This window comes from Pipra filicauda, unplaced genomic scaffold (assembly GCF_003945595.2).
Source record: "Pipra filicauda isolate LSUMZ 115617 unplaced genomic scaffold, ASM394559v2 scaffold262_size1072369_pilon, whole genome shotgun sequence".
Taxonomy (NCBI): Eukaryota; Metazoa; Chordata; class Aves; order Passeriformes; family Pipridae; genus Pipra; species Pipra filicauda.
This window is the reverse complement of record NW_024104379.1, coordinates 282,129-309,127: the sequence shown is the minus strand read 5'-3', so window position 1 is coordinate 309,127 and position 26,999 is coordinate 282,129. Positions and strand designations below refer to the sequence as shown.

Below are 26,999 nucleotides of genomic sequence, written 5' to 3'. Positions count from 1 at the left end.
GTTCTCATTCTTCAAAGGAAGGTAGAAAATCTGGGCCAGGAGCCTGAAAAACTCTGAAGAGCAAAAAACTTCATCTGGTTATTCTGGCACTCAAATCCATCAGGCACAAACATTGCATGTGTGGATAGGAAAACCACTCTGGAAATCTGTGGAGCTCATACCTCCAAGGAAGGTGGGCTCCTCAGTTACTCTGTACTCTCAAAAATGTGTATTGCAGCAACAAGAGAGGGGCATGTTCTCCCAAAAGAAATTGCTAGTGTAAGAAGGCCAGGTTTGCAGGGTGACAATTTCTTTAATGTCTGGCTAAGAGAAGTGAGACCTATGAGAACTCAGCACATCTCAGGATCAGAACCAAATACGGCTTCCTGCCTCACACTTCCCCATTTCCAGAAATAATTCTCTTCCTGCTACCCTACTTATACACTCTTAGACCATTCACAATAATCCCTCTACAGTTCTAAATGCCACAGGAGAAGAATGGAACAAAGGCAATGCAAATGCCAGACTGTCCTGTGTGACTGCTTGTGCTGTGGATAGATGCTGTGCTGAGATTTCATCTTTCCTACAAAGAATCATTAAAAATGATAACACAAAACAAGAACACAGAATAAAAACACTGTGGCAGATTTTTACAAGTCACATCTTCCTGAATAGCACAACACGGAATGACATCTATAGAAGAGTAAGGAGAGAGAAATTAATAGTCTGGAGGAAATAGAGAGATTTTAAATTACATTTTAAATTACTTGAAATGAGAAGCTGATGAGACAGGGAGCCACAGGAAGTCTGCTTCCAATGGCAAACCAAGAGTGCTGCTATTTGTGGAGAGAAGGGGCAGTGCTGTAGGAAAAAAAGGGGCATGAGAAAGATACAGGAAGCAAGATGAAGGGCACAAAGTCAGAAGGAACTCCATGGGATGGTAATGAGACTGAATAGAGTGTTTGTGGATTGAGTGCTGCAGTGGAGCTCTTTGGCACGTAGGATAAAATCAGACAGCAATAGAGTATAAAAATTGGTATCTAGGAATCTTCATCCTGGGGAGGCCAGCTCAGAAGGAGCTGCTGTAATGAGATGTAAAAGAGATGGAGTTGATGCAGCTGTATTTGCAGGCAGAGCAGAGGTGTTAATAGGCAGATGCACCAGCAGAGGAGATGTTAGGAAAAACAAATTGGGGTTAGGGTGATGATCATAGAACTGGAAGCCAACGGGGCAGAGAAGATAAAAGTGAGATAAGGTGCAGAAAGAGAACTAAAATGTACGATAGTTCATGAAGAAAGAAAAATGTCACATATCTGTATGGTTAGACAAGCAGAGGGGGCAATCAGAGCAGTCATCACTGATATCCAAAGCTGAGGGTCCCAAAGCACTTAAGAAACGTTATTCGCATCGTATCTTCACGCTGGTGGTTTTCTCAGACCAATTTAACAAACTAGCAAGCTACGAGAGGAAGATTTGTGGGTTTTTGCCAAAGAATCACAAGTGAAGGAGCTAGAAATTGAGATGAGATAGAGATAGGGAGATGAATACACACGGAAAAAGCCTCACCGGTCCTCTTTTCTTATCTTCAGGTTCATATAACTTGAAGATCAACTTAAAAGACAGTTTAAACGTCAAATATTCAATCCTACAGCAAAGTTATCTCTAGTGTAACGCTTTCTTATAGAAAGTAAGAAAGAAATTGACATATGGGATACAGAGATCTAACAGTTAAAATGAGCATATTTCCATGCAAAACTGGTGTGGGTACTGCCCTGAGAGTGCACAAAAAACTCGTGATAGACAGGAGTGGAATTCTGGTAGGCACCAAATATGAGGTTATAATGCTGCCATACATAAATCCCTCAGTTTCTGACCTATATCCTCTTCCAAGCTAAATGTTGTGCAAACAGTTCAGTTAGCCTCTCACAACCCTCTTACAAAGTAACACGTTCATTAGTTCGCAGAGGCACTGAGGCACAGAAAAATTCAGAACATAATCACAAAGCTCACCCAAGTGAAAGTGTTCGAGCTGATTTTAGTGGGATCTGGGTGCTGTTATGAATGAGTTGGGTACCCATGAATACCCAAGAGAACTGTTTCATTTTGAGTTTTGAAGCTAGAACTCCTGTGCTTCCCATGTGAGACTTCTTTTTCTCATGCAACCTTTTCTTCCATTGAATGGTAACCTTTGAAATGTTTGCTATTTGAAGATGGTTGGGAAAAAAAAAAGTATCATCTCATGAACCCTGTGGGTTGGAGAAGACAGAGATTCCCAGGATGAATTTTCCGCCATGATGAGTTGCTGGGATGTGAACTATTTTGCCTCCCTTTCTCTTTCCATGCTGTGCTAAGGTTTGTATGTACAGCAGCCTCCTAATCAATAGAAACAGAAAAAAAAATCAATGCCTGCAACCCATTAGCTCTAACAGAGGGCAGGCTACTAACAAGTCACTCTAGCTGGAATTTTAGTATTTGGTAAAGTACCCACAGTAAGGATATATGCATACATATATATACAAACTTACTGAATAAGACTAGCAGAGAAAAGTTGTGAGAACATTCCCCCTCACACCAGCATGTCCATCCCTACGTATTGGCATAACTATGCTAAACTAAAGGCACTATCCCCCACTCGGATGCTGTCCCTCACACTTATCCTCTCCAGAGCACGTTTTTCTACACTTGATTTATAATCCCAAGCTACCTTCATGATGAACCATCTTGTGTATAAATAAATACGTGCCTCTACACACCCTTACCCCTGCATAAACCATACACCACAGAAATCCAGCTTGAGACCCACTTATTCACAAGCATACAGCCATTGCTTTTCCTGTGCTGTATTCCCAGATCTTCCATGGAAATCCTCTTTTTTTCTTCCCATTCATGTCCAAAACAAGGCACAGACAGTTCCCGCTGGCATCCATATAAATCCAACCTTGAAACAAAAAGTTGGTGAAAAGGTTATGCCACAGGGAAAGGTCTCCAGAATGCATCAGAGAGGCAATGGCTCTCACTGCCCACTGTGCCTGAAATATGGGGACAAATAACTGTGTTGCCCCCAGTAAAGCCTTTGTCCATCCATCCACTGACTCTAAGTAGATTAGACTCTCACTCTTGATTTGTCTATTATGGAAGTGATGGTCTCTTCTAGTCAACTTCAGAATCCTCAAGTTAAAAAAAGTCATAGTTTCATGACAAATAGGTTTATGAAACACCAGTGAGGAAATGTGCATTGGCTGTGATTTAGTTCTTAAAGAAGAAAAAAACCCTATTTTCATGCAAACATATCAGTAACTAAAGAATTGCAAAGAATGAGGCAAAAAAGAGAAAGGCCTTATTTTTTTCTGAACTGAAGGTTTTCAGAATCTTCCTGGAAGCATCAGCACAATGATAAATGCTGAGGCAAAGGTGAGGCCTACAGTGAGGATGGTTCGTGTTGACACTGATCGATATTCTGTGATATCAATCTTTCTTTCAGTGTAAAGGGCACAGACGGGGACAGTCCAAAGGATCCTGTGCAGCCTCATCTATTCAGTATCATCATTTAAAGCCACAGCCCAGCCCAAATATGAGCTTTTGCCATCTAGTCCTCTGCAGCTACAGAGGTATCACTGGGCTTCCTTCATGGGGGCAGACTTGCTCTCCTAGGTCTGGTGGTACTGACACAGGGAACCCTTCAGCAAGACAGCTATGCAGACTTTTCCTCTCCTTTAGGACATCCCTAGCTCTTCTTCTGTCAGATAGTTTAGGATATCAGGGAGAGGAATATTGAACTTTTAACTTCTCTGATGCTCAGTAATAAATCAGAGTCAAAAGAGATTCTTGAAGGAACATCCTAAGAAAAACAAGAGAAATGGTTAGTCCCTAGGATAGGTTATTTTGTCACTCCGAATTTTCAGAGGGACAAATCAAGAGCAGCCCATATCCCAACACCTATTCAGGAGTTCAGCTTTTAAGAATTTTCCTAGAAAAATTCAGAATTACCATATTGCACTGATGTTAGTAACAGGCTACCAATTTTAATGTGAGAAGAGTTTATTTCTGTAGTCCCACATGGTCAGAGTGGCATCCTGTGAGATGTGTATGTACCTAAAACACTGTTTCAGAGAAAGTCAGCTGATATATTGTGTCCTCAGAGCTATTGTATGAATTCCTAGGATTTGGTTTCACATTACCATTGTAATGGCTTAGGATCCCCCATGTGAATTCCTATCGAGGAAGTAGGTTAAACACATCAGATTAAGCCAGTCAAATGCTAGACTGAAGCATTATGGTGATGCACGGAAGAGTATTCCATGGATAGAAATTCGATAGAAAAGGTGGTATTCTCCGCCTTGGGAATAAAGGTCTATTTTAAAAAAGCAAGCACAACACATACGTCTATTTAGGTTTCTAACTCCACGTTTAGACATCGAAGAACTGGCCTGATTTTCAGTTGTGCTGAGCAGTCAGCATCTCACATCGAATTCAGAGAGATGTAGGGGCTCCAAATACCTCTGAAAACGTGAATTTCTGTTTTGATATTTTAATGTAATTTTAACAGATTAACTTTGGCCTCATAAACCAACAAATTTCTTAACAGAAATTAAATCCCAAGGCAATAGGTGGGTTCATCAGTATTTGACACTTTCAGTCATTCACTGCAGCTACTGACCACTTTTGAAAATTTCTGGGAAAGATCTGAAAGCAGAGGTTACTCATACGGTGGCAAATCATGGGAAGTGAGGAGTCTACTGCAGAGCAAAACAACTCCCAGCAGTGCACTTGGCTCACACAGCTCCATCAGACCAAGTTCAGGCCCTTGATGATGCTGGCTAAGTGGGTCTCCTTGGCAGCACCGACCTCAGCAGAGGCTGACCAAGCACTCCAGTCCATCCTCCAAGGGTGTGGAGTTAGGGTTCTCCTTTGTGTTTCTCTAATTTGTTTGCTCTGTTGTTGTCCACTTTGGCACAGTAAGCGAGTCTGTCGGGGGCACAGAGAAATGTATCTTGGCCATGCTCCCCACTCCATATCAGGGACAGAGGAACATGCACAGGAGAAGACAGCTCAGAGCAGGAGAAGGGTGGTTATTCCCTCCTGGGTTATGGAGGTGGCTGGAAGATAAGCAGTGACCTGTGAAGAGCTGGTCCTCCTCCCATGCTCATAACTACTGCATTCTTTGAGAGGACACTTTTCCAGGCTGCTTGTGTCTGTTAGATAAAACTATTCATTTGCCATCTTTCCACAAGCCAGTCTGAAGCGACAAAGCACTTCTCTATTTCACAGACCATTGGGACTCTTCTCTGCAACTGACCTATATTGGTTATAAGCTTCATTCGTTCTGGCCTGCACTCCTCTCTCTTCTCCCACATGGAGCTCATGCACTGCTCCTCCCCCTCAAACAAACACCTTTACACATCCAAGGACATTGTAAAAATAAAATGATCACAACCTGGCCCTCCGGGAACCTTGGTTTTACAGTTTGTCCCGCTCCGATGCCAACAGAATTCACAACCCAGTTCAAGAGAGACAGACAGTGAGTGAGAGAAAGCAGGCAGACAGGCACAGACAGAAGGAGATGGAGGAATCAGGGAGAGAGAAAAAGGAGCAGAAAAAGGAACAGGGCTCCTAGTCTGGAACACAATAGAGAAAGGGGGATGGAGATACAGGGAAGAGTAAAAATTTAAAATTATAGAAAGTTAAAGGAAGAGAGAAAGAAAGAGATGAAAAAGGTAGAGGAAAGAATAGAACAGAAAGGGTTGAAGGGAAGGGGGAGAGGTCAAGTCAGGCAGGAAAGCAAGGTGTTATCTGTGACATAAGGTAGAAGAATCAAGAAGGTGCCTGTCAATTTGGGCACTACTTTTTCATCTCTCCTTTTCCACTGTGAGGAAAGGGCAAGAGGAGGGGGAAAAGAGGATAAATTAATGCCTGAGCTGCCACCTTTAACAGCTTCTAGTAGTCAAGCAAGTACGCTTGAAATAGACAGTCCACAGGTTGCAAATGCTCAGGTACACATTGCAGTTCAGCAGGCAGGAAACAGTCTGCACTAGCATAGTGGCATTTACATTCCTGGGTCCACTGGGTCTCTCTGTGCACTGGCAGTGAGCCCTGCATGCATAAGAATGCTTCTGTTTAGTAGCAGGGAATGTGCTCTGATCTCTGCCCTGTGTCCTCTGTCAGGTTCCAATAAGAAAACTTCAGCCCCAAACATATAAGTGCTTTCAGTCTCCCTTCTTCTCATACAAATCCCCTTCCTCCCCTCTGCCCAATGCACTCCAAGGGTTCATCTCTAACCTTGTTTTTTCTTCCTCTGCTTCATCTCTCCTCTTTCCTTAAGGCTCCTCTTCCTCACTGTCATTCAATAAGCTCACCCTTACTCAGTCCTGTATAAACACATGCACACCCGTACAGACACACACACAAAAAATTTATCTCTAGCTCTGTAGTTATCCACTTACCTATGACTGCAGTACCTGGCTGGCACAAATCTCTCTCGCACAGACAATCCATCTATCTCCACATCACAACCCTGCCAAAACTGCCTTTCTGCCAAATCTGCCAAATCTTTCATTCCTTCACAGCCTTTCTCTTCCTGTCCCCCAGTCAGTCCATTTCTTTGTCTCCTCCTGCACAGTTCCTTGTGTTTTTCCCTCCCTTCAATCCATTCTTCTTTCCTTCTCCCCACCTCTGCCCATCTGTCTGTCTGTCCCTCCTTCCCACAGTTCTCTCCAGCTGACACACATGTACCCCCATGTCTCTCTCCCCTTCTCTCCCCGCTGTATTTCATCTCTTTGTGTCTCCTACACACCCAGGCCCACACTTGTTCTCTCCCATACTGAGAGGAGGCGGCAGCAAAGAATTTGCTGCTGACCGCTGCATTGCTAGGAGGCAAACACATGGCCGGCCTTGTGCAGGCCAGTTTCTGCCTGAGTGCCCCAAGTCACATATCCCCAGCATCATCTCAGGCACTGGGAAAACAGATGGTATAATAAATGAGCGCAGTCTGATAAAAGGAGGAAAGGGTGCCTGCCTTGGATGCCCCTCACCCGCGCAGAGACAAACATCTGACATGGGCACAGCTCTCGCTCCCGTACCAGTCCAGCTTTGTGCCAGAACTAGCCAGCTGAATCAGGCACAAGGTCTTCCCTAATACCAGATGGAGAGGAGAGGGGTAGGAGAGGGTGGTAGTGGATGGAAGGACCAGTGGTTATTTTTCTGACCACAGCGTAACCCCAGAAAAAAAAGCACATGGGAGGATCTAAGTAGTCTTAAGGTCACGGGGAGGGCTGTTATCATGGGAGGTGTAGCAGAATTGTGGGAACATATAGTTGTAAGGTAAGACCTCCATGTGCTGAGACAGGAGGAAAAAGGCAAGAGGCACAGACAGTGCCTCCCCCTACTTTAATAGGTGCAAAAACTAGACGACAGGGTCTATATTACTCTGCTTTTGCTCATACCAGAAATGTCCTCCTGCCCTTCCCCAGTTTCATGACATTGTTCAAGAATGCTACTTTACCTCCTCCACTGCCTCCCCAGACATCTGCATCCAGAGACTTGCAACATCCTTTCTTCTGCATTTACCTGTTACAAAAAACCTATACTCGTTTGTTACTCTTTTCCAAACCCACCAGCCTTCCTTCCTCATCTAACATTTTCACATTCATTGCAGCCTCTCTCTGCTGACAACAGCACTGAAAAGCATTATCTTAACCCTGTAAGACATCTTTCCTAGATATTCTCTTCTGTTGTGCATACAAGCTGATTTTATGCCTGATGCTTCAGCTACAACCTGAATTTCAAAACCAGTTTTGTGGGCCTCAAACTGAAGCCACCCAATATAACAGAAACAAAGTCATAGATATCACACGCAGTGGCCACACACAACTGTTAGACTACGAGAAAGCAAGGCTTCACAGGAGTCAAAAAGCAGAGAAGGGAATCTGACACAGAAAAGAGATTCTTTCCATGCAGAGTGGAAGGCATTTTTTATTGTAGGTAATTTTACTCATGAACAGAGTAATTTCTACCTGCCTTCCACTGACCTCACACACATTGCATGTTTTCTATTTTTTTTTTTGAGGTTAAATATTGATATTCTTGGGAGGTTTTCTGCTGTATGAACTGATCATGAAGTTTCTGTTGTGAGATGCCAGTGCTCAATTTGTAGTGGGCACTTCTGCTTGGTCAGATGAGGTGCAGGTTCTCTTTTCATTCCCTGAATAGATGAACATAATGTATTCAGGATGCTGCAGCCACAGTTAGGTATAAGTGCATGTGTTGTTCCCCCCACCGTCCAAAAATAAAGAGTTTAAGCAGAAAAATCATGACACTTTCTGGCAAAAGAAAATAGAGATAGTGCAGGAATTAATTTGTGTTTTAAATATGTTTATGAAGATGTTTAGGTAACAATTGTAGACATTTATTTCCCTCCACTCAGAAATCCTTTCTGAAGAACTGTACTCAAAATGAATTTCCAACATCTCTTCACACTCTTCCACCCTGATAGTCTGACGGTGCCCTTAGCTTACCTAGTTTATTTTTTCTGGTCTCATCTGGATGTGCTGTCTCCAGCCACTGCTGCTCACAGCATCACAGCTTGCTCTTATCTCCCCACACTACTCCTAGGTTTATCATTCTGGATTCTTGCTATTGCCAGTGTCAATCCTGTCACACAGACTTTAACTCTTTCTGCCTTGTTCTAACACAGGTCTCATATCTTGAATCTAAACTGATGGCTACCACTGACCTATCTCATCATGGCTCTGAATCCCCCAGACTGACCCTGGCCCCGAGATCTTGATCCTGAAAATCTTCAGTTATTTATACTTACCACCTGCAAGGTCATTCAGCTCTACCCTGTATCCCCATTTTGCCTCAATGGCTCATGCAAAAACTACTTTTCCTCCCACTTTATTCCATGTATCATTCTACGAGCCGTGAAAAGCCTTAGGTCTTCCCATCCCTAAATCCCATGCTTCCACTCTGCCTCGGCAAATCCTTTGTGCTCTTCATGAACGAATATAGACCTACATATTTTCTACATGTTCCTTTTCCCCTACTGCTCCTGCATTTCCCCTGTTTGGGACACAGAAGTGGATCACTTCTGCCTTTATACCCTTTTGCTCACAGTCCTTAACTGGAAGTCCTCTTATTGTCTATTTTTCCAGTACTTGTGCAGAAAGATTACAGGCTCCACATTTCTCCAGTTGATGCATATCTGGCTGGAGGGAAACTCATCAAACTGACCCCTTCCCTGACCCCAACTTGACATGTAGGGTCTGTTACATTTCCCTTTTAAACATTGCCAATTCAATCTCAGAGACCAGGAAAGAGAGCAATTCCAGGCTTCTCTTGACAAACAGCTCTAGGGGAGGAAATATGTGAAGTCATGGCAGAAGAATGAGAGGAAGACCCCCAAGCAGTAAAAAAAAAAACCCAACCATCCAAAACCCCCACCAAAACTCCCAATTCAGAATGAGAACTGCCAGTGTCTGTGAAAGTTACACTGCAGCAAGCTCTGAAGAGCCAAGATGAGGCTGCCAGGACTCAGCTGGTGGTCTCCTGCCAGGAAATTACACTCTAGTCTGAGCAACATCCCCATCTCTCAGGTGACATCGACAGGGAGTCACAACAGCTAAAGAGCCCTGAAAAGCCTGGAGACTGAGTAGCTCTCTTCTTTCTCCCTCCCCCAAGCGTTGTTGTTCCGGGTCAATAGAGCCAAGGGCAACTGGCACAGAAGACATTGTTCTCAAGGCAAGATGACAGCAGGAGAAGGAAATAGGACGCAAGAAGCAGAGAGATGATGTGCCCTTAGGCCAAGAGAGATGTTGCAGGGGCTAACATGGCCCCTGAAGAGCTCCTACTCAGACTCCATCTCCACTGCAGAAGGTCCTAGAAGTCCCTCGGCCCCAGCTTCCAAGGAGTACCATCTGCAAGATGGAAAAATTACTTGCTAAGAACAAACAGAGGCGGATATTCTCCATCAAGGAGAATCCGGATATTCTCCATCAAGGAGCAGGTACAAGATGGGAAAGGACTGAGAATGCATGGGGACAGAAGGGTCCCATCATGCAGGTCTCAATAATAGGAATGTCTTCCTGCTACTAGCAGATAACCTGCCATCACGCTGCTGGCTTTGCACAGGCAGATGAGATCACGACTAGAAGCAGTTGCCACCTGAACATCATAGATACAGTAATTATTAAAAGCAGAGCACAGCCTTGAGCGGGGTAGGGACCCCCACAGATCTGTGTAAGCAGTTGCTTACACAGTAGAACAGTAACCAGTAGAAAGCAGTTGCTGCTTCCAGAACAGAAATGCAGTGTTTTCCCTGCTGTCAGCACCTGCGTCAGGCTCCTAGTTTCTCTTGAGCTACAGTTCTTAATTGGGATAGATTGTACGTTTTCTGCTGCAGCCCAGCCCGGCTCCCAATTTAATTGCTAGTTTATGACTTAGCCTGTTTTGTGCTTTCCATGCTACTTCTTTCCCCATTTAATCTAATAGAATTATAGAAAGTATTTCTGGGAGGACCTCAGGAGGCCACACAGTTTATCCTTCTGCCCCAAGGCAGTATTTCATTTTCAACAACATCATGTGTCTTTTGCTATCAGGTCAGATTGATCCAAGATGTATAGTGGGTAAAGAAATGAAGCTTACCCAGGGGAGTCAATTGGCATAAAAGACTAAATCCAGCCCTTTAAGTCACTGAAGTTATATCAGAAATAACCCTGGTCCAAATGGTGTCATTTATCAGATCAGTCTTCTAAAAGATGTCCTTTCTTAAGTTTTAAGTCTCTAAAATGAACAAATCTCTAAAAGAAACTGTTTTGACAGCCCCATTTCAGTATATTTAATGCTTTATTATGAACAGCAGTGACCACTCCATTGTTAACACTGAACAGATCTTATCACAGTAGGATCAGCTTTGAAACTCCTATTACTCCCACAATAAAACCTGATCTTTCTGGAATTTTACATCCTGCATTTCACTGCACAGTAGTCTGGCAAGACAAAACAAACCCATTAAAGCATCTTTAATATGACAACTTTACACAAATGAATTTCCAGTAAAATTTCAGAATGTCAGACAGCTTCTTAAGGTTCTTTCTTCCAAGACAATTTGACTAAAAATTCCACTTTTGTTTTCTTTCTTCTATTAATCTCTCTAAGAAGAAATGTCTTGCAGCCTCGGGAATAGATAATGCAGAAATTAGAAGGATAAAAAAAAAAATCATCTGGTAATGTATCAAGCTAAGTGAAGCAGGGCACAAGTATAACAGGGATTCTGAGCAAAACCATGAGGACCAAAGGAAAGGTAAGAATGAGAGGCTCCAAGGAAGAAAGAAATGATTTTGCCTAATCAAATAAGCAAGAAGGAAAAAAGACTACATATCTATTAAAAACAGCTAAAGGTCTGTTTGTTTCCTCCTCCTTCTTTTGAAATTTCAGTTCTGGTTGAGTTGGGTCTTTTCTGTGTTGTAACACTCATGCTGAGCACCTGCAGCACTGCACAGCTGGACAAAGCAGGGGAGCTGTAAGAAGACAACAAGCTTCCTGGTCAGCAGACAGGCTTTCCGTCTTCCTCCCACTGTTCTCCACAGCACTCGTAATTCAGACTGACGCTAAGGCTGTAGGCAGCAAACACACATTCTCACCCTACAGATGTGACCACAACAGTTTGTAAATACAGTAAGAGAAACTTAATAATGGCTTCAGACTCTTACTCATCCTGCTCGCCCAGCTCACCTATTCACCACCCTGAACTTCTTCACACAGACACAAAACTATTTTCCACAGCCTTCCCATGTCTGGCTCTCGTGTTCTCTTCCTACTCTTCACTACTGGCCTCTACAATCAAGGTCACAAATAAGCTAGGAAAACAGCAACAAGCACCACCTGCATCATGCTTGTATTATATAGCACATTAGACAGGAAGGACAATATACTGTGCTTTTAAAATGCATCGAAAGGGGTGGATGGTTATTGTCAAACACACCCTTTTGAAGGACATTAAACTGTGTCTCTACATTAGTGCTTGAAATAGTCCTGTAAAAAGCAAGTTGGACAACATGCTTTAGACATCACTTCTTTTCCAATTGTAGTTATGGCCTGTGGAAGAGGGAAAGGGGCAGTGGGTGAATCCCTACTGCTAGCTAATTGGATCATACATTTTCTCTCTCAGGCAATATATCTTTCCCTGCATGGGATGCATTTTTCTTCACTAACCTCTCAAAAGCAGCTTCCCCATAAATCACAAATCACCACTGCAAGCATTCCCTTAATGAGATCCTCCAGCTTTTGCATTCATTTAATAAAACAGAATTCACCAATCTTCATCTTATTGGTGCGTTTAAAGTGTTTATTTGAAGTTATGGGAGGTCCTTCTGGTGCAGAGAGATGGACTCCCTGGTTAAAGATTGCATAGGATTCATTTTATTACCCATTCCCAAGGCATTCATACCTCCTATGTACACCAGGTCACAGGTGGCATACACATCTGGTATGTTATTTTCAATATGAAGAAACATGTGTCTTGTTTTGTAATCATATCATCAATAGAACCAGGGGGAAATGAGCTACCAAATCAAAACAAAACTTCTTTAGCTCTTTAACTAGATCAGCACAGCATTCAAAATAACTTTTATCCTCAATAGTCAGAGGTACCAGCACCTGCAGGCAAGAGTCTACTCAGCCTATGTAAACCAACAGACAACCCCCAGGATTAACAAGACAACCCATGTAAGATACATATGCCAGTAATACCAATCCAATTAAAAAATGAGTGAGTCTTCTGGTTACCCTAAGATCATGGAGGACCCTTTCCTTCTTCAGAGAAAGCAGGAGCTTCCCAGCTGTTCTGTAATTTTTGAGGTGGCTTCTAGCAAAAGAACCTCTTCTTTTTTGTTTCGTGTAGGTTGAGCTCCTACTCAACCTCTTTAGCTGGTATTCATGTTTCCTAGTTAATTCCCAGCATCAACACACTGTTGTCAGTGAAATGAGCCCAGCTGCTTCTCCAGATTCTTGAAGTGCTTCATAAACTCTGCTACAACATCTGCAGCCATATTTCTTACGTTCAATTCAATGTACTTTTCCTAGCACTGAGCATAAAAATGATTATAAACCATAAGTATAAAAGTTTTGAAACACAGATTCCTGAAAAGCCTGCCTGAAAAATCACTCAGTGCTTACTCTCTACAAAATTCAGCTTCTCTTGCTCAAGGGAATCTACCATAATCTGGGAGAAGGGAATAGTTAAATTTTTGAAACTCTCGGTGTTAGGCTCAGTCACAAGCCAGGACCTTACCACGGATGCTTTTGCACACGCAACATCAGTGCTCCACACAAAAGAGCAGCTCTCTCTAGGCTTCCACCCTTTCTAATATGAAACTTCTACCCAGACATGGCTGAGTCAGAGTATCTTATCCAGGCTGTCTTTCATTTCCCTAGTCCCGTTTCCACTAGCAACACCAGAACCGTGGTCTTTAATCCTAAAGTCAATGACAAGCAGAGAGAGTTTAACGAGAAACAGGACTCTGATTTTGAGATTGAGAACTGAACTTAATCAGAATGGTATTGCCAAGTTCAGCTGACAAAAATGATACAAAAATACATAAGATGACAAAGACATAATGAAGAAAAGGTAATTTGTTCTACATTTTGGACTCGTCTTTAGAATAGAAGAGGTGTTCTTGCAATTTGACCCCATTTTGCAGATTAACAAATTTGGATGTGCCTGCAGGAAGTCCTTCCCGCTCACTTCAAGGGAGGTGGCAGCCTCTGTAGAACTCCTGTGACCTGGGACCAGCAGAGGGCACTGCGTCACCAAGTGACAGCGGTACGGACGCGAGACAGTTCCCACCAGGCAGTGACAGTGAGCCATGTCGAAGGAAAGAAACATTCTAGAAATCAGAAACACGTATTAGTCACCAGCATATCACTCCTACAACTGCTAAGGGCAACACTGTTAAAACAGGCCTCAAACTGTGGGCACTCCTAGAAACACACCTAAATCCAGCTCAGTCCCCACACATCTCGGTCTCCAGGTGCTGATTTTAGGGCATAGGCCTCCTCCAGAAAATGCTTTTCAAGAGGTAGGGCCAAATCAGTCCTGCCCTGCAATGTATGTATCAGGGCTGGGTTGCTTAAGTCGAAAAGCATCCTGTCAGCTTCCTCTCTCTGTTTCCAAACCTCTAAATCCTTGTTTGTAGCAGCAGGAAGTCTGTTCAGACAAGAAGATATCAAAGCAAAGAGCTGGCAATTTCCATTCTGCCCTTCCCTTTTACTCTCCGCCTCCTCCAACCTAGCAGATTTTCAGTGAGCAGAGAACTAAGTTAGAGGACATGAAAGGAATGCTGAGGTAGCAACTTCAGAAGAGTGTCTTTCCACTTGCTTATTTCTAGTTTATTTTGAATTACCAGAAGATGACCATGAAGAAGCAAATAGCTCATCTTTTTTCTTCTCTCTGTATTCCATCCAGCAGGATTCTAGGCACCAGAAGAAGCTTAGAGGATAAATAAGTCATACCAGTCATGCTAGTGAGTGAAAAGTTTCCACTTTCTCTTTGTAGAGTTGGTGGAATAACTTTGCCAGGATGTGGAAAGGGGCCTCAAAATTTTTCATCTCCTTCTGTAAAGAAATAAGAAAGTTATGAATGACAGATGGAATAACCACTTGACTATTTACGTTCTGCTTCACAAAAGAAGGATTAAACCCGAGTTAGATGACAAACAAGGGGAAGAGAACCTCCGATTATCTTTTTTTACCTGAAAGAGAAGATAACTACAAACATCCACTTCCACAGGCAGTGAAAGGAGCAGATACTCACCACTGACATCTCACAGTATTCCAGGCCATGTTTCTCAGCCCACTTCTGTGCTTCTTTCTGCTCCACAACTCGGCGATCAGCTAGGTCTGTTTTATTCCCCACTAAGACACCTGTAGAAAAAAAGACATGAAACGAGAAAAAAACCAGCTCATCAATGCTGACTTGTTAGTAATAAAGACTGGAACATTTGTAGAAGTAGCTGGAAAAGCTGGAGGTGTGGAGAAAAGTCTACAACTACCTAGAAAAGGTTCAAAAAAGGAAACATATTCATGCCTTACATGCTTTGTGATAAAAGCAAATGAGTTGGAAGAAGCCCTGACTTAAAATAAACGCTCTATGTCACATCTCAATGGGAAAAACTGCTGTCATACAAGAGGGGAGTACATAACAAGAATCACGGCCATTTCTTACCTGGGATGTGCACCCCAACTGCTTGAGCCCTCAGCTTCTCCAACCATTTGGTACAGTTGTTGAAAGATTGCTCATTAGTGACATCATACACAAGGCACAGAACGTTGGGTTGCTCCCACTGCGCAGCAAGAAAGGAACATTGTCAGCTCTAATGAAACTGATGTTGTCAACAGCCTGGCTGTAAACACAGCAAACAGCTGCTAAGATGAAAATAAAAAGCCGAATATATAGGAATCCTATGCCCTGGCTGAGGTTTCACATTTCAAATGACCCAACTAAATGGATCACTGGCACTGGGAGATGTGGTCTTGCTCTCTTTCCCTATTCTTGTCTGTACAGTCCTGCTCCTTTACTTGTATCCGCTCTGGCTTTCATCTGATCACTGGGGAAGCTGATTCTTCATGCTGAATCAGCACAAAATTAATCCTAGAGAAAAAAGTAGAAAGGTTTTCTTCCAGTTTGAGAAGCTGAGCCAGCTTCTAAAGGAGTCCCTTGCAAACCAGACCTAGTGCAAGGGCAGAAGTGGAATTGCCTCTGGTAGAGCAGTGAATCATTAGGTTGACTTAGCCATCTTATGAAACCTCACATCAACTGATTCTACCTCTCAAAATGAGATAACACAGTAGAGAACTGTGGCTAAGGCCACAGATATGTGAAGGAAAAAACCCAAGGACAGTATTATGCTCAAAGGACAAGAACGAATCCTGTTAGATCAAACACATCACTGTAACACAACCCCCTCCCCCACTATTGAAGTAGCAGCAAAACAGGTATTTTTCTAAGAAATAAAAATTACTTTAACCAACAGTACACAGAAATTCTCAGTTAACAAATCTGTATTTCTTTTGTAAGAAAACTGCCTATCTACTTTCCTTCCTCTGGAAAGTATTTCTCCTAATACTTCTACAAGTTTTAGAGAGGTAGAACAGGATGTGTTGGCAACTGAGGTAATTGCTCCCATTTACACTAAAGACAAAGTTTGCTACATCTGCCAGACCGAGGAGTTCAGATCTTCAAAGCAAAAGTGCTTCTTTGGAAGAAGAGGACTGTTACATAAGACTTACCAGTTTCTCCAGCATCTCAGAAAATAGATCTTTTCCTGCAGAGTCAAAAATGAAGAATTCCTGAAAGCGGAAACAGAAAGAAGGCTCTTGCCAAGAAAAATGCAGTGTAGGGAAAGGGTTTGAAAGTAAATACTGCAACTTGTAACTCCTACGTTTTGTTCAGTACAGCAATGTCATGTCCCTAAGGGACAAATTCCCTGCACTGAGAAAACTCTAGATAGTGTGAGAAAAATAAAAAGCTGTATTTCAAGTATAACCAATCAATGGCTTACCTCCAAGGCTCCAAGTCTGGTTTTCATCTCTACTGGAAACAAAATATGTGGAGTGGGACAGTAACCTGTACTATTTACATGAAATTATACATGTGGGTACATTCCATTAGTGGGGGTATAGGGCATTAAGGGAAAATAACAGATAAGTTTCAGCTTCTTTAGTTTCCAAGAAATGTGAACTAAACCTGAATGCCCTAAAGGACAGAACAGAATCTCAACAAAGCTGGCAACAACTTTGATTTACAATGTTGTGTTGGATATGACTATGTAAAACTTATATTTTTAAGACTGAACTAACCCTGGAGTATCAGCAATCGTACACAGTCAGGCTTAGTTCCTTAATGCAACCTAATTGCCATATGAACATGCACAGTGATCTTCCATCATAATGAGACTCGTGAGGTTTGAGCTCTGGATGTCTCTTTCTGACCCAATTTATGTCACAGAAAAACTCACCACACTATCACTTGTCTCTGGAACCGATACAGCCTTTACCAACAGATCTATGCCCGTTGTCTGTCAAGAAGAATCAGGAAAACGAGGATCAGAAGAGTTTTTAAGAGCCTGTCCAACTGCATACCAACTATGCATTGGATTGAGGCAATTCTCGTGAATTATTACAATCCCATCAAACACAAACTGCTGGGAACTCAGCAATACTCCTCAGAGCTCTGGTAACATAATCCCACCAACATGTCAAAGACTCGTAGATTTGCTCAGCTGGGGGAAAAAGGAGGAGAAGAACCAAAGAGATTTGCTTATATACAGCTAAGAGTATTAGCTGAAATCTGCAGGGCTACATCTACTCTCACATTGCTGCTCTAACACACGTCTGAGAACGTTTTGCACCAACCATGTGATCAGCTAACATATGGAACTGAGGTTATTTGTGCTTCTTCCACCTTTTATCTCATTCTGCTTTGTAGCTTGTTTGTTTGTTCTATTTCTATCCTTAACTTCTGGTTTCCATCTTTATTTCAATGAATAAACAAAATTTAGGGCTTTTTTCCTCCACACTCATATTTTCCTTTTTTTACTTTACTTATATTTACTTTTATTTTTATACTGATTCTGATTAGTCATCACCATTGATTCTTACACTGAAAGACTGCAAACTGTATCCTCTTCATCTGGGAACAGTTTCTGTAGATTATAATTATCTTGGGGCTATGCAGCACATCTTCGTGTTTGCATAGTGATAAGCACACTGTCCACATGCACATTTAATAGCTGGAATTAAAAGCCTTCTCCTTCAGCGAGGCTTTTTCATAGAGCACTCCCTAAAGGGGGAAGCTCTCTAACACCACAAAAGCTTGTGAAAACATTGGTTCGTCAGAAAAATCAACTAAATTACTCTGCATTAAGTTTCAACACCAGCACCCACATAATGTAGACTTACATAATATTAAAGGGTTTCCCTTCAGAATCTAGGGTGTAAGAGAAAGAAAACCCTACAAGATTCTACACTGAATGCCTTGACTAAAAATCATACTGATTTTGCTCTAGGTCTCCTAATTTCCTCATTCTACTTAGAAAAATATTAGACAGCAATCGGAGCCTGTTGTATGCTTACCAGTGTGTAGTTCTTCTGAAAATGAGCCCCATCACTGCGAAACATCTGGGCTAAAGCACTCTTCCCCACAGCCGGATCTCCTGCAAAACCAAAACCATAGATTTTTGTTTCATTCCAGAGAATCTTATTTTCCCTCAGTTCTGTTTACTATCACATGCCCTAAAAGCCTGGATGCTCTAACTCTGACTACAGGCAAGATAACTGTCATATGAAGCACACATCAATCTAAAAGGTAATACCGACATGAGGAAATGAATATTGCCATTATGCATGCTGGTGCTGACATTAGATTTATGATCTATGAACAACAGCAAAGGACTGCCAGATCAGGGTGGAACTGCTGCTTGTTCTAAAATTCATGCCTACGCCATAGCCCTTATCTAACAATTAAAATTTCCCAGATATGCTACCATGTAGAAAAAATAGCAATGTGATAAGGGACAGTGGGCTGCATAGGAGGCTATTTCCTCTCCTTATGTTACCCATTTCCCCAGATTCAAATCCTTGTTATATACTGAGACAAAGCTGCTTAAGCTGGTAACATTCCTCAATGAACTCTTCTTGCTGATCCTGCTAAGAGAGCAGCTCTTGCTGACTCAATGCTGCTGGTGGCTCATTAGTTGCATCCTGGGCATAACAGAAGCAAATGTCAGAAGAAAGAGCCTGCTGATTCATCCCTTTATGGAAGGAAAACCAAGGGGCTTCAGTTTTTGCTCTTCTAGAGCCAAGGCTTTCTGATATGGCTTGCACAACACTTTGGGCAAACCTGGCAGCTGCTGGCTTTGGCTGCTGCTACAAAACTCTGTAAGATCCAAAGCAATGGCAGAGAACTGCAGAATTCACATATGCCCCTATTACTTCATGAAAAATACCATAACCTTTGCAAAACAAAGACTTAAGTTAATCATAGAATCATAGAATCATAGAATCGATTGGGTTGGAAAAGACCTCCGAGATCATCGAGTCCAACCCTTGGTCCAAATCCAGTCCATTTACTAGATCATGGCACTCAGTGCTTCCAAAGGGTTTATAATCTCTTCACATAATGTCCTTCTAGGTTGGATAGTTAAAAGGACAGGAGCCAGGAATTAAATACCTCAGTGGTTCAAGCTTTACCCTTTAAAGGCACACTCATAACAGCCAAGCCTGGAACACAAATCTTTTACATTATGTTGTTAATAAATTAACCCAGAAAGGGGTATATTTTGACCCTGTTACAGCTTCCTAGATGGTGTTTTGAAGGAAATTGATAGACTTATCTGCCCACATAATACTACAGAGGAGGAAGGAGGTTTTGGATAGTAACAATTGCTCCTAGATGCATTAACCAAACGTAGCTCTTGTTTAAACATTTTTAGCAAGCTTACTTACTTTGAGTTGAGTTGGGCTCATAATATTTAGACAGGAAAATCTGGTAAGTCAGCTTGTTTTTTCCCTGATCAGTTCAAGCTTGTGCGGAAGACAACACTGTTCTGAGTGGAAGCTATTCCGTATTTCAATAGACAATTAGATCGGTCTTTGTAAAATGAGAGAAGTACACACTGCTCCAAACTTCGAAGGCATCATCCAGCACAAATTCTTAACTAATGCGTTGCCTTTTTTCCATCTGACAGCCCCAGTTGTTCTTTCTCTTTCCTTATTCTTTGCCATCCTCTTCAGCCTGACATCACTATACTTCCTCAAAATAAGTTTCCTTGCCCTTTTCAATTAGTTTGGTCTCATCTGCTAGTACTGCATCCCACAGCATATATTCTACCCATCTTTCTGTTATTTTGCCAGAATGTGTAGTGTGTCCAAAACGCCTCCTACTGCCAACTGTCTCTGCAATGAAAACCTTTGTGTAGTGTCTCCACAGCAAGCTCACACAAGAATATCTCTTACTGTGTGTCTGTAAATTACCCTTGAGACAACACAGGAATCACTTCTACTGTCAAGTTAATAGTCTCTGTTTTGCTAATAAAAGCCCTTTTCCCCTTTGACCTTGGTGCAGCTCCCAATTCTGTGAGCCATTGACTCTTCATAACCATTTCCTTAGGTACACAAAAGCTCCCTGTTCCATTTCTGATCATTTTGCTCCTACATATGTAATTGCATTTTCTTGTTCACTTTAGGTTGTTGTGGTTACTAATCTCTTATGTCTCTTTCACTATATTGCTCTCTTCTGCAAGAGAGAAGTGATTTTGCCTGGTCTACTTCATTAATTTATTATTTTTAATAATACATGGATATTATTGTAGCACATAGGAGAACTACATAAAGGACAGGATCTTCCTGTTGTTTGTGTTGCAAACAGAATTGAAAAGGCAGCCCCAGACCCAATCAGGATTAAGCACATAAACATGCCATCCAAAGAAAACCTATGTGATTTAAAAATGGTTGTAGAATTGGCCTTGGCAACAGTAAACAACAAAACTAGAAAGACTTTACAAAGCCTATGTATTGGAAGCAGGAAACTTCCAAATTGGAAATAATGTGTAAGTTTCAAATCTAGAAGACATGCAAGATACTCATGCTGTCCACAGCAACAGAGGCACAAGGGAGATTAACTTTTGCATTTGCCAAAGACCACGCATGACTTTGTGCGAGTCCATGGCCAGCTGCTTCCAAGGTTAAAATAGGCAAACATTTTACTCTGTATGAAAGAATTTGGAGTGAAGAGTTAAAGTTGGGAGTTGACTGCACACAAAGGTTTTATGGATTTGTGCTTCTGGCTGAGGCTGCACAGAGTTTCAGTGTAGAGGGAGGGAAGAAGAAGTTTTCTTCCTGTGGTGTTAACAATCATCTGTACTTACTTGCAACAGCTCTATAATCCATCCTGACTAAATAAATCGATATCTTCACCTCACTTTTTTCCCCCAGGTTAACCTCCAACTTGCTTGGGGAAAAAGACATGTCTGTGAAGCGCACGTGCTTCATCCTTCTATTCTTTACTTAGGCTTTACCTTTCTATCACACTCAGAATCACCCCGATTTCTGACATGAATTTTTCACATCAGCCCAAAGCAGGACTCCGGAATGAGGCAGGACTCAGCTGTCTACTCTGCTCCCTTCACACTTTCCCCATCCTGTGCCTTCCTTTCCACACTGCAAAAATACTCTTTTTGGTGAGGTTTCTCCCCCACCTGTTTTTTTTTCAGATCCTTTCCTTGCATTTCAGCCGGTCCGACTACGCCTCACACCCTCCCTGGGCACAGCTCTTGACTCCCCGCGTGTCGCAGGAGGGAGCGGACACGGGGCTGGCAACGATAAACGGGATTTCCACCGCTGCCGTCCCGAGGGAACCGAGGTCCTCACTCCTCTCCCCACCTCTTCTCCGTCGGGGCGGCCCCTCCACGAGGGGCTGCGGGAAGCCAGGCCGGATCGGCTGCCGGCCTCGCCGCACCCCATGGCGCCCGCTCTGGGCCCCTGCAGCCAGCAGGGCGGACGGGATCGGGCGGCCAGACTCACCTGCCAGCAGGCACTTGGCAGCGAGCTTCACCATGGCCCCGGGCAGGCGGCGGGCCGGACGGGAGGGCGGCCGAGCCGCCACGGCGCTGAACCGCGGCCCTGGCAACCGCGCGGCCCTGGCAACCGAGCGACCGCCCGCACATCCCGGTTGGCTGCGGGCTCTGCTCGTCAACGCCTCTCGCACTTGTTATTGGTTCTCTTGACTTTTTCCCGCCCACCAGGCGCGCCGTCGTTCAAACCCGACCCCCGCCCCTCCCGGTGGCGCCGCGGCGCTATGGGAGGAACGGGGCGAAATTCCGCCCGGCAACTAAGTACGTCATCGGGACTCGGCTTGTTATTGGGTAGAGCACAGGGTACTGTACCACGGGGTTGAAATGAACCCTCTGGGGACGCGGCAGAAAATAGTAAAAGTAACGGCCAAGGGCTGCGGCAGCACCAAGGAAGAAAGAGGCAAGCGAGGGTGAGAAACCTCCATTTCGTGCCTATGAACCCACGCGTGCGGAAGGACCCTGGCAACCGGTGCCTTCCTGCGCATGCGCTCTGCCGGGCGCTCGCCTCTCCCCCCGCCCGCAGCCGTCCCTTCCGCCCGTCATTTGGGTCACTTTTTCCTCGGGGCTTGGAGGTGGAGCGGGAGCTGCACCAGGCTTTGTGCTTTGCTGCGGCAGATTTATAAGTCGGCCACGAGGCTTGATCAGCACGTTTAGAGCAGGCAGTTTGTGAGGCCGCTGTGTCTAGAATGGAAGTTGAGCTGTGCTTCTTCCCAGCCCGGGCCAACATTTGATCCCTTATCCTTTCCTCCAGTTCACACTTTGCCTTGTGTTTGACTGTTATACTGATGGCGAAAGTTCTCTTTCTGATTTCTTAGTAGCTTTCTTCTTAATATTTCAGGATTTTGGTCCTTTTTCTCCCCCTTTGTTGTTTTTGTAATCTTTCACACTGCAGTAGGTTGGTTTCTTTATTGTTTTTCTTAATTTTCAAATATTTTTGCTAAGATCTCCTTTGACTACTATTAAACTATTTCTCTGCCCTATTCTTATTCTTTGAACTGATCTTCTGTCTTCCTTAAGCAATCCAGGTCAGTGGATTTGGGTTGGAGCTGGAAAAGGTGATAATGAAGCTTCCTGTGTTTTCCTCTCCTTCCAATGTCTTACGCCATCAGCAAGCATACCATTAAAAGCAATGAACATTTTTTAGGGTATAAACTTCTTAGGGTATAAACTTTGCTTGTCTACACTTTGGGTTGTTTACTCTGGAGCACAGAATCTGCTTGCTGTGAAAAGCAGTGAGTAAGCTTGGGAAGAAAAGAATAATTAATAGTGCATCTATATTGGGGTTATAACATTGTACATTCCAGAAGTACTGTTGGTTGAAAATAAATTGTTCCAAGTTTTATATTAATTTCAAGGTAGTGCCTGCTTAGGAGGCAGCTTTTTTTTACCTAGGATGAATGACCCATTTTACATGTTTGGGACTATGTGACACATCTGCCAGACACCTAACCAGGCAAGAAAATAACATAAAAATAATGAGATCCCATAGCAAAATCAAAGAAGTCTTTTATATGGACATAAAATAACATTGTTTCTCTTAAAAATATGAAAGGGACTTCTCCAGCCTGAGTGGGTAAACCTAATTGTAGATGATAACTGTAGTGAAGTATAGTGATGGAGTCACTACTGAGGGTTCTTTTAAAAAGAAAAGAAAAATCAATCCCAGGTCTCCCTATTGCTTTCACTGTTTTCCATCTCTGAATCCTCCATCACATAAGACAGGTGTGGGTTATTGATGTTCTCCATCACTTATGTCTAAATAGCTTCCCTCCCCTTTCATCTTTTCTGCCTTCCACTCCATCTTCCAAGAAATCCACTTGTGTCTGTGTTGTTCCATTTTAGCAATCTTTGCATTATCCTTTGTTGTCTATTTGTAATATTGTCCCAGTTTACTGACAGGTCTGTATGCGAAGGCTTTGAGGCTCCATTATGATTTACTTCAGAATTATTGATCGTGGCTGCAATGTAGTAGTATCCATCAGCATTTGCTGAGGTAAAACATCTCTAACATTTTACACTGGGATCGGTGTAATAGAAGGCATAGATTATGTTGGAAGTGAGATTTTTATTGCTGTTGAAAAATTCTGCTTGGAATCTGGCTATGCTGCTTTCCTATTAGCACCCTGGTCCTTTATCCCATTCCCTCATTTTCTACTTACCTCTGCATGCATGTGTGCACAGAACTCTTAATGGACTTGTATCCTCTCTATTTCTTCTGTCCTTTTGCCCCACACTTTTTTTTTTTTTACTCAATCTCAGTCTTTTCCTCCACCTGAGTTCTCACAGGTAAAAGTTGTTCCATTACCAGCTTTGACAGTGATAGATTAAGGATGGAATTACTTATCTGCACCTTGTAATACAAACAGAATCACAGTCTGCTGTTAGCAGTCCACAGGGGTTGCTGCTGAATAAATTGGAATACTGGTAGCTGTGCTCACTGAAGCTTCTCTCATCTTGAATACGTGAGAAAGAGGGGAAGAGAAATCCTGTGGATTTAAACACCCCCCCCCCCAACAAAGGATGATGTCCTTACCCTAGAGAAGTGTTTATTTGGTTAAACCCTGTATTTACCAGCTAAGGAGAAATAGAGCACTCTTTTTATTCACACATTTCATTTCTTCCTCAAATAAAGCAAGATTCCGGTGAGTGGAAAGCACTCCTTCTCTCATGTGAGCAGGATAAGTTGCCCTGACAGCCACAAGACCCTGAGATTTAAAGTCACATTCCTTTAGGCAGTGGTCACAAAACAGCAGATGAACTGCACGTGTCCGTGAGCGGCTTGCATTTCGTCAGGGTACAGAAGGCAACGATGGTGGAACTGCAGCTCCAGCGGGAGTGGCAAGGAATTTCAGGCGCAAGGTAAGGCTTTGCACTGAGGATTAAACCAAGGTTGTACAGTCTTTTAGGTTGATGCATGGTTTGTGTTTCAGGTTTTGTCGGGCACTTCACAAGACATACCTGTTAAAAAGTGATTTTTTGTGAGGCAGAATTCACTGATATTCCTAGGACTTGTTTTTATAGTTATTCATGTATCAATGCAAACATTCTGGATATGTTCAGAGTTGGGCAGGTTACAACCTGTAACTTGAGCATGCTGCCTAATAAAAGCTACTGAGGAAGTACTGTAGCTTTCTTTGGAGTATCAATGCTTCTCAGGAGGGCATTAATGTTGAGGAAAAGGAATTAGTAGGTCTTTCTGTAAGAAATCTCTTAAATACAAAGTATTTTGTCAATTCTTTTTTAAATCTTATGTTACTAAAAGGAAACAGTGTGACAAAACGGCATCAGAATTATCTTGCAAATGGATGAATATTCAGAGTTCATGCAGCTTTTTTAATCTGTATAGATTCTTACAGGATTGGCTATGAATGTTTTTTGATATATCTGGAGAGCTTTGAAAAACTGTAAGAATGGATGTGCAAATTTTATTGTAGATTTCTGTTCTTTACATTTTCCCCAGGCGGAGGAATAAATAGAAACTTCATCTATTTTGAGGGCTACTTCATTTGGCATCCCCCAAAATTGCCGTTTGTTTCTCAGAGTGGGGCTATTAGCACAGAAATGAGAATTTGGATGCTTTCTCTATCACTGTTGATAATGCCATTATAGTTCCAGGTCTTCCGATTTTGCTCTTTTGTGGCAGGGACTGAGACACAGCTATGAAGGCTTTTTGGCTGAGAGTCGGTGCACTGAAATATGTGAGATGATTATAAAATGGTTGAATCAGCCAAAGGATTACAGTTACAACAACCCTTCTGACTGATCTGGCATATCTGTCACTTGTTTCTGATCTACTCTGTTGGGAGAGTGGAAGTTAGAAATGGATGGCAGTTGTGGCATCAATGAAAAGTGGTAAATTACTAGATGTAGGGTAGGTGCCTCCACAAGGCATAAACTTGGTTTGAGTATGCTAATTGAAACTGTTGTGTCCTCTTTTCTAATGAATATGGAATGAGGGAAAGATTTCTCAAGGATGCATTCAAATCCACAAGGATAAAGATAAAGGGAATTTTCAGGGAGTAATTATTCTGCATATGCCTGGAAAAATTCCAGCTTGAATCTTTATTTTCTTGTTCTTGCACATGGAAGCTAAGGAAAAGTGTTGGGAGCAAACCCTAAAGTCTTTATTTATTTTTTAACAATATACCCCAAAGGATTAGATGTGGATAGTTGATCGGGGAACCGGAACTTCATACAGAAAGTTGTCTGGATCTCTCCATGGGGGATAGTCTGTGACAGACTGAGGGCTTGCTGTGGCCTTGTGTGTGGCCTGAGCCTTTCTCAGCTGTGAGCGCCGTTATTGGAGCAATTGTGTCATGCTCCTTTGCACAGAGCCGTGCACAGGGGGATTGGATACTGGTAAGTGAGCATTCGAGCACGCTCCTGCATCACGGGGAAGGGGTTAATCTGCCAAACAGAGAATATATGAATACGTGACATCTTTAAATGAGCTACCCACAATTCCAGCTCTCCAGTCATTATGTGGTGATGAGGACTATGATAGCAGCTGGGAATCTTTTTTTGGATCTCTAGCTGCTGTCTGCTTAAAAAGCAGCTGCTCAGTTTACACTAATGCTATATCTTATGTTAAAAACCGCAAGACAGATTACATTTAAATAAAATAATGAGATTTATTAAAAAATAAAAGTTTATGTTTTGCTTTATATTCTGTTTGTGCTTTTAGGATTTGAATGTTCAAGGTTCTCCCTGCAGGCATGACAGCTAGAATGCTTTTCCCTTTGCTGAAGACTAAGTGTCAGCCGTGTGATTCCGGGACTTGGAGTTTTAATGGAGGAAGGAGAAGAGAAATCTTTGAGACTCCTTATTGGATTTTCAGAAGTTTACAACACTCTGTTTTCTATCCTCTTCACTTTTATAGCAGGTTAAATTTTTAGGCACAAACCTTTTCACCTTAATTATGTCCTTTCTTTTCAAGGTCAATTTATTATAATGAATTTATATTATAATAAAATATCTTCTGTTCTAAGCTTTTCAAATCCTCACTCTAATCATCTCCAGTTCTTCCTGCACTGGATTTCCTTTTCCTCAGACCCTGAATTTCAGTTCACTCTCTGGCCTCTGTCTCAGAGCTCTCTGTCCATTTATTTCCTACTTCAAAAGCAAGGCTCCTGCTCCTACCTTCCCAGTAGCTGTTCAGACCAGGTACTTCCTTCCCATTTGCTGCTGAGCTTTGCTGGTCAAAATCTTTGTGGCTGTCTTCCTACAGCTGTAGGGCTTTGGTTCCTGCTTCTGATGAAATCTTAAGCTTCTGGGCTACACAGTGAACTGATAAAAATTCTGAACGAGAAGGATTCAGAGCTTGTAAAAATAGGATAAAAATTACATGGGAGCCCTTCATTGTTACTGATTCTGTGTTTTGTATTCAATAGAGTAGAT

At 42.6% G+C, this 26,999-nt stretch overlaps 2 protein-coding genes across 7 annotated transcripts in view; one reads left to right on the top strand and one right to left on the bottom strand.

The window, feature by feature from the left end:
* Positions 1–26,999, top strand: part of NCF4 (neutrophil cytosolic factor 4) — an 81,146-nt gene that overhangs the window by 3,117 nt on the left and 51,030 nt on the right. Inside the window, exons 1-2 of one of the 6 annotated variants that reach the window (XM_039382269.1) lie at positions 21,782–21,863; positions 24,335–24,461. The exons of 1 other annotated variant lie outside the window; for it this stretch is intronic. In XM_039382269.1, the coding sequence (XP_039238203.1) occupies positions 21,827–21,863; positions 24,335–24,461 (164 nt within the window). In that variant the 5' untranslated portion in view covers positions 21,782–21,826. Of the gene's footprint in view, positions 1–21,781; positions 22,013–24,234; positions 24,462–26,999 lie in introns of those variants that run through there. 4 more of the 6 variants (XM_039382271.1, XM_039382270.1, XM_039382272.1 and 1 more) reach the window with 4 other exon arrangements.
* Positions 14,336–21,680, bottom strand: IFT27 (intraflagellar transport 27). Its single transcript, XM_027715282.2, has 7 exons — positions 21,553–21,680; positions 18,106–18,185; positions 16,989–17,048; positions 16,261–16,320; positions 15,197–15,314; positions 14,786–14,895; positions 14,336–14,586 (listed from the first exon to the last, which is right to left on the bottom strand). The coding sequence occupies exons 1-7, from the start codon at positions 21,584–21,586 to the stop codon at positions 14,488–14,490; spliced, it is 561 nt and encodes a 186-aa protein (XP_027571083.1). The 5' UTR covers positions 21,587–21,680; the 3' UTR covers positions 14,336–14,487.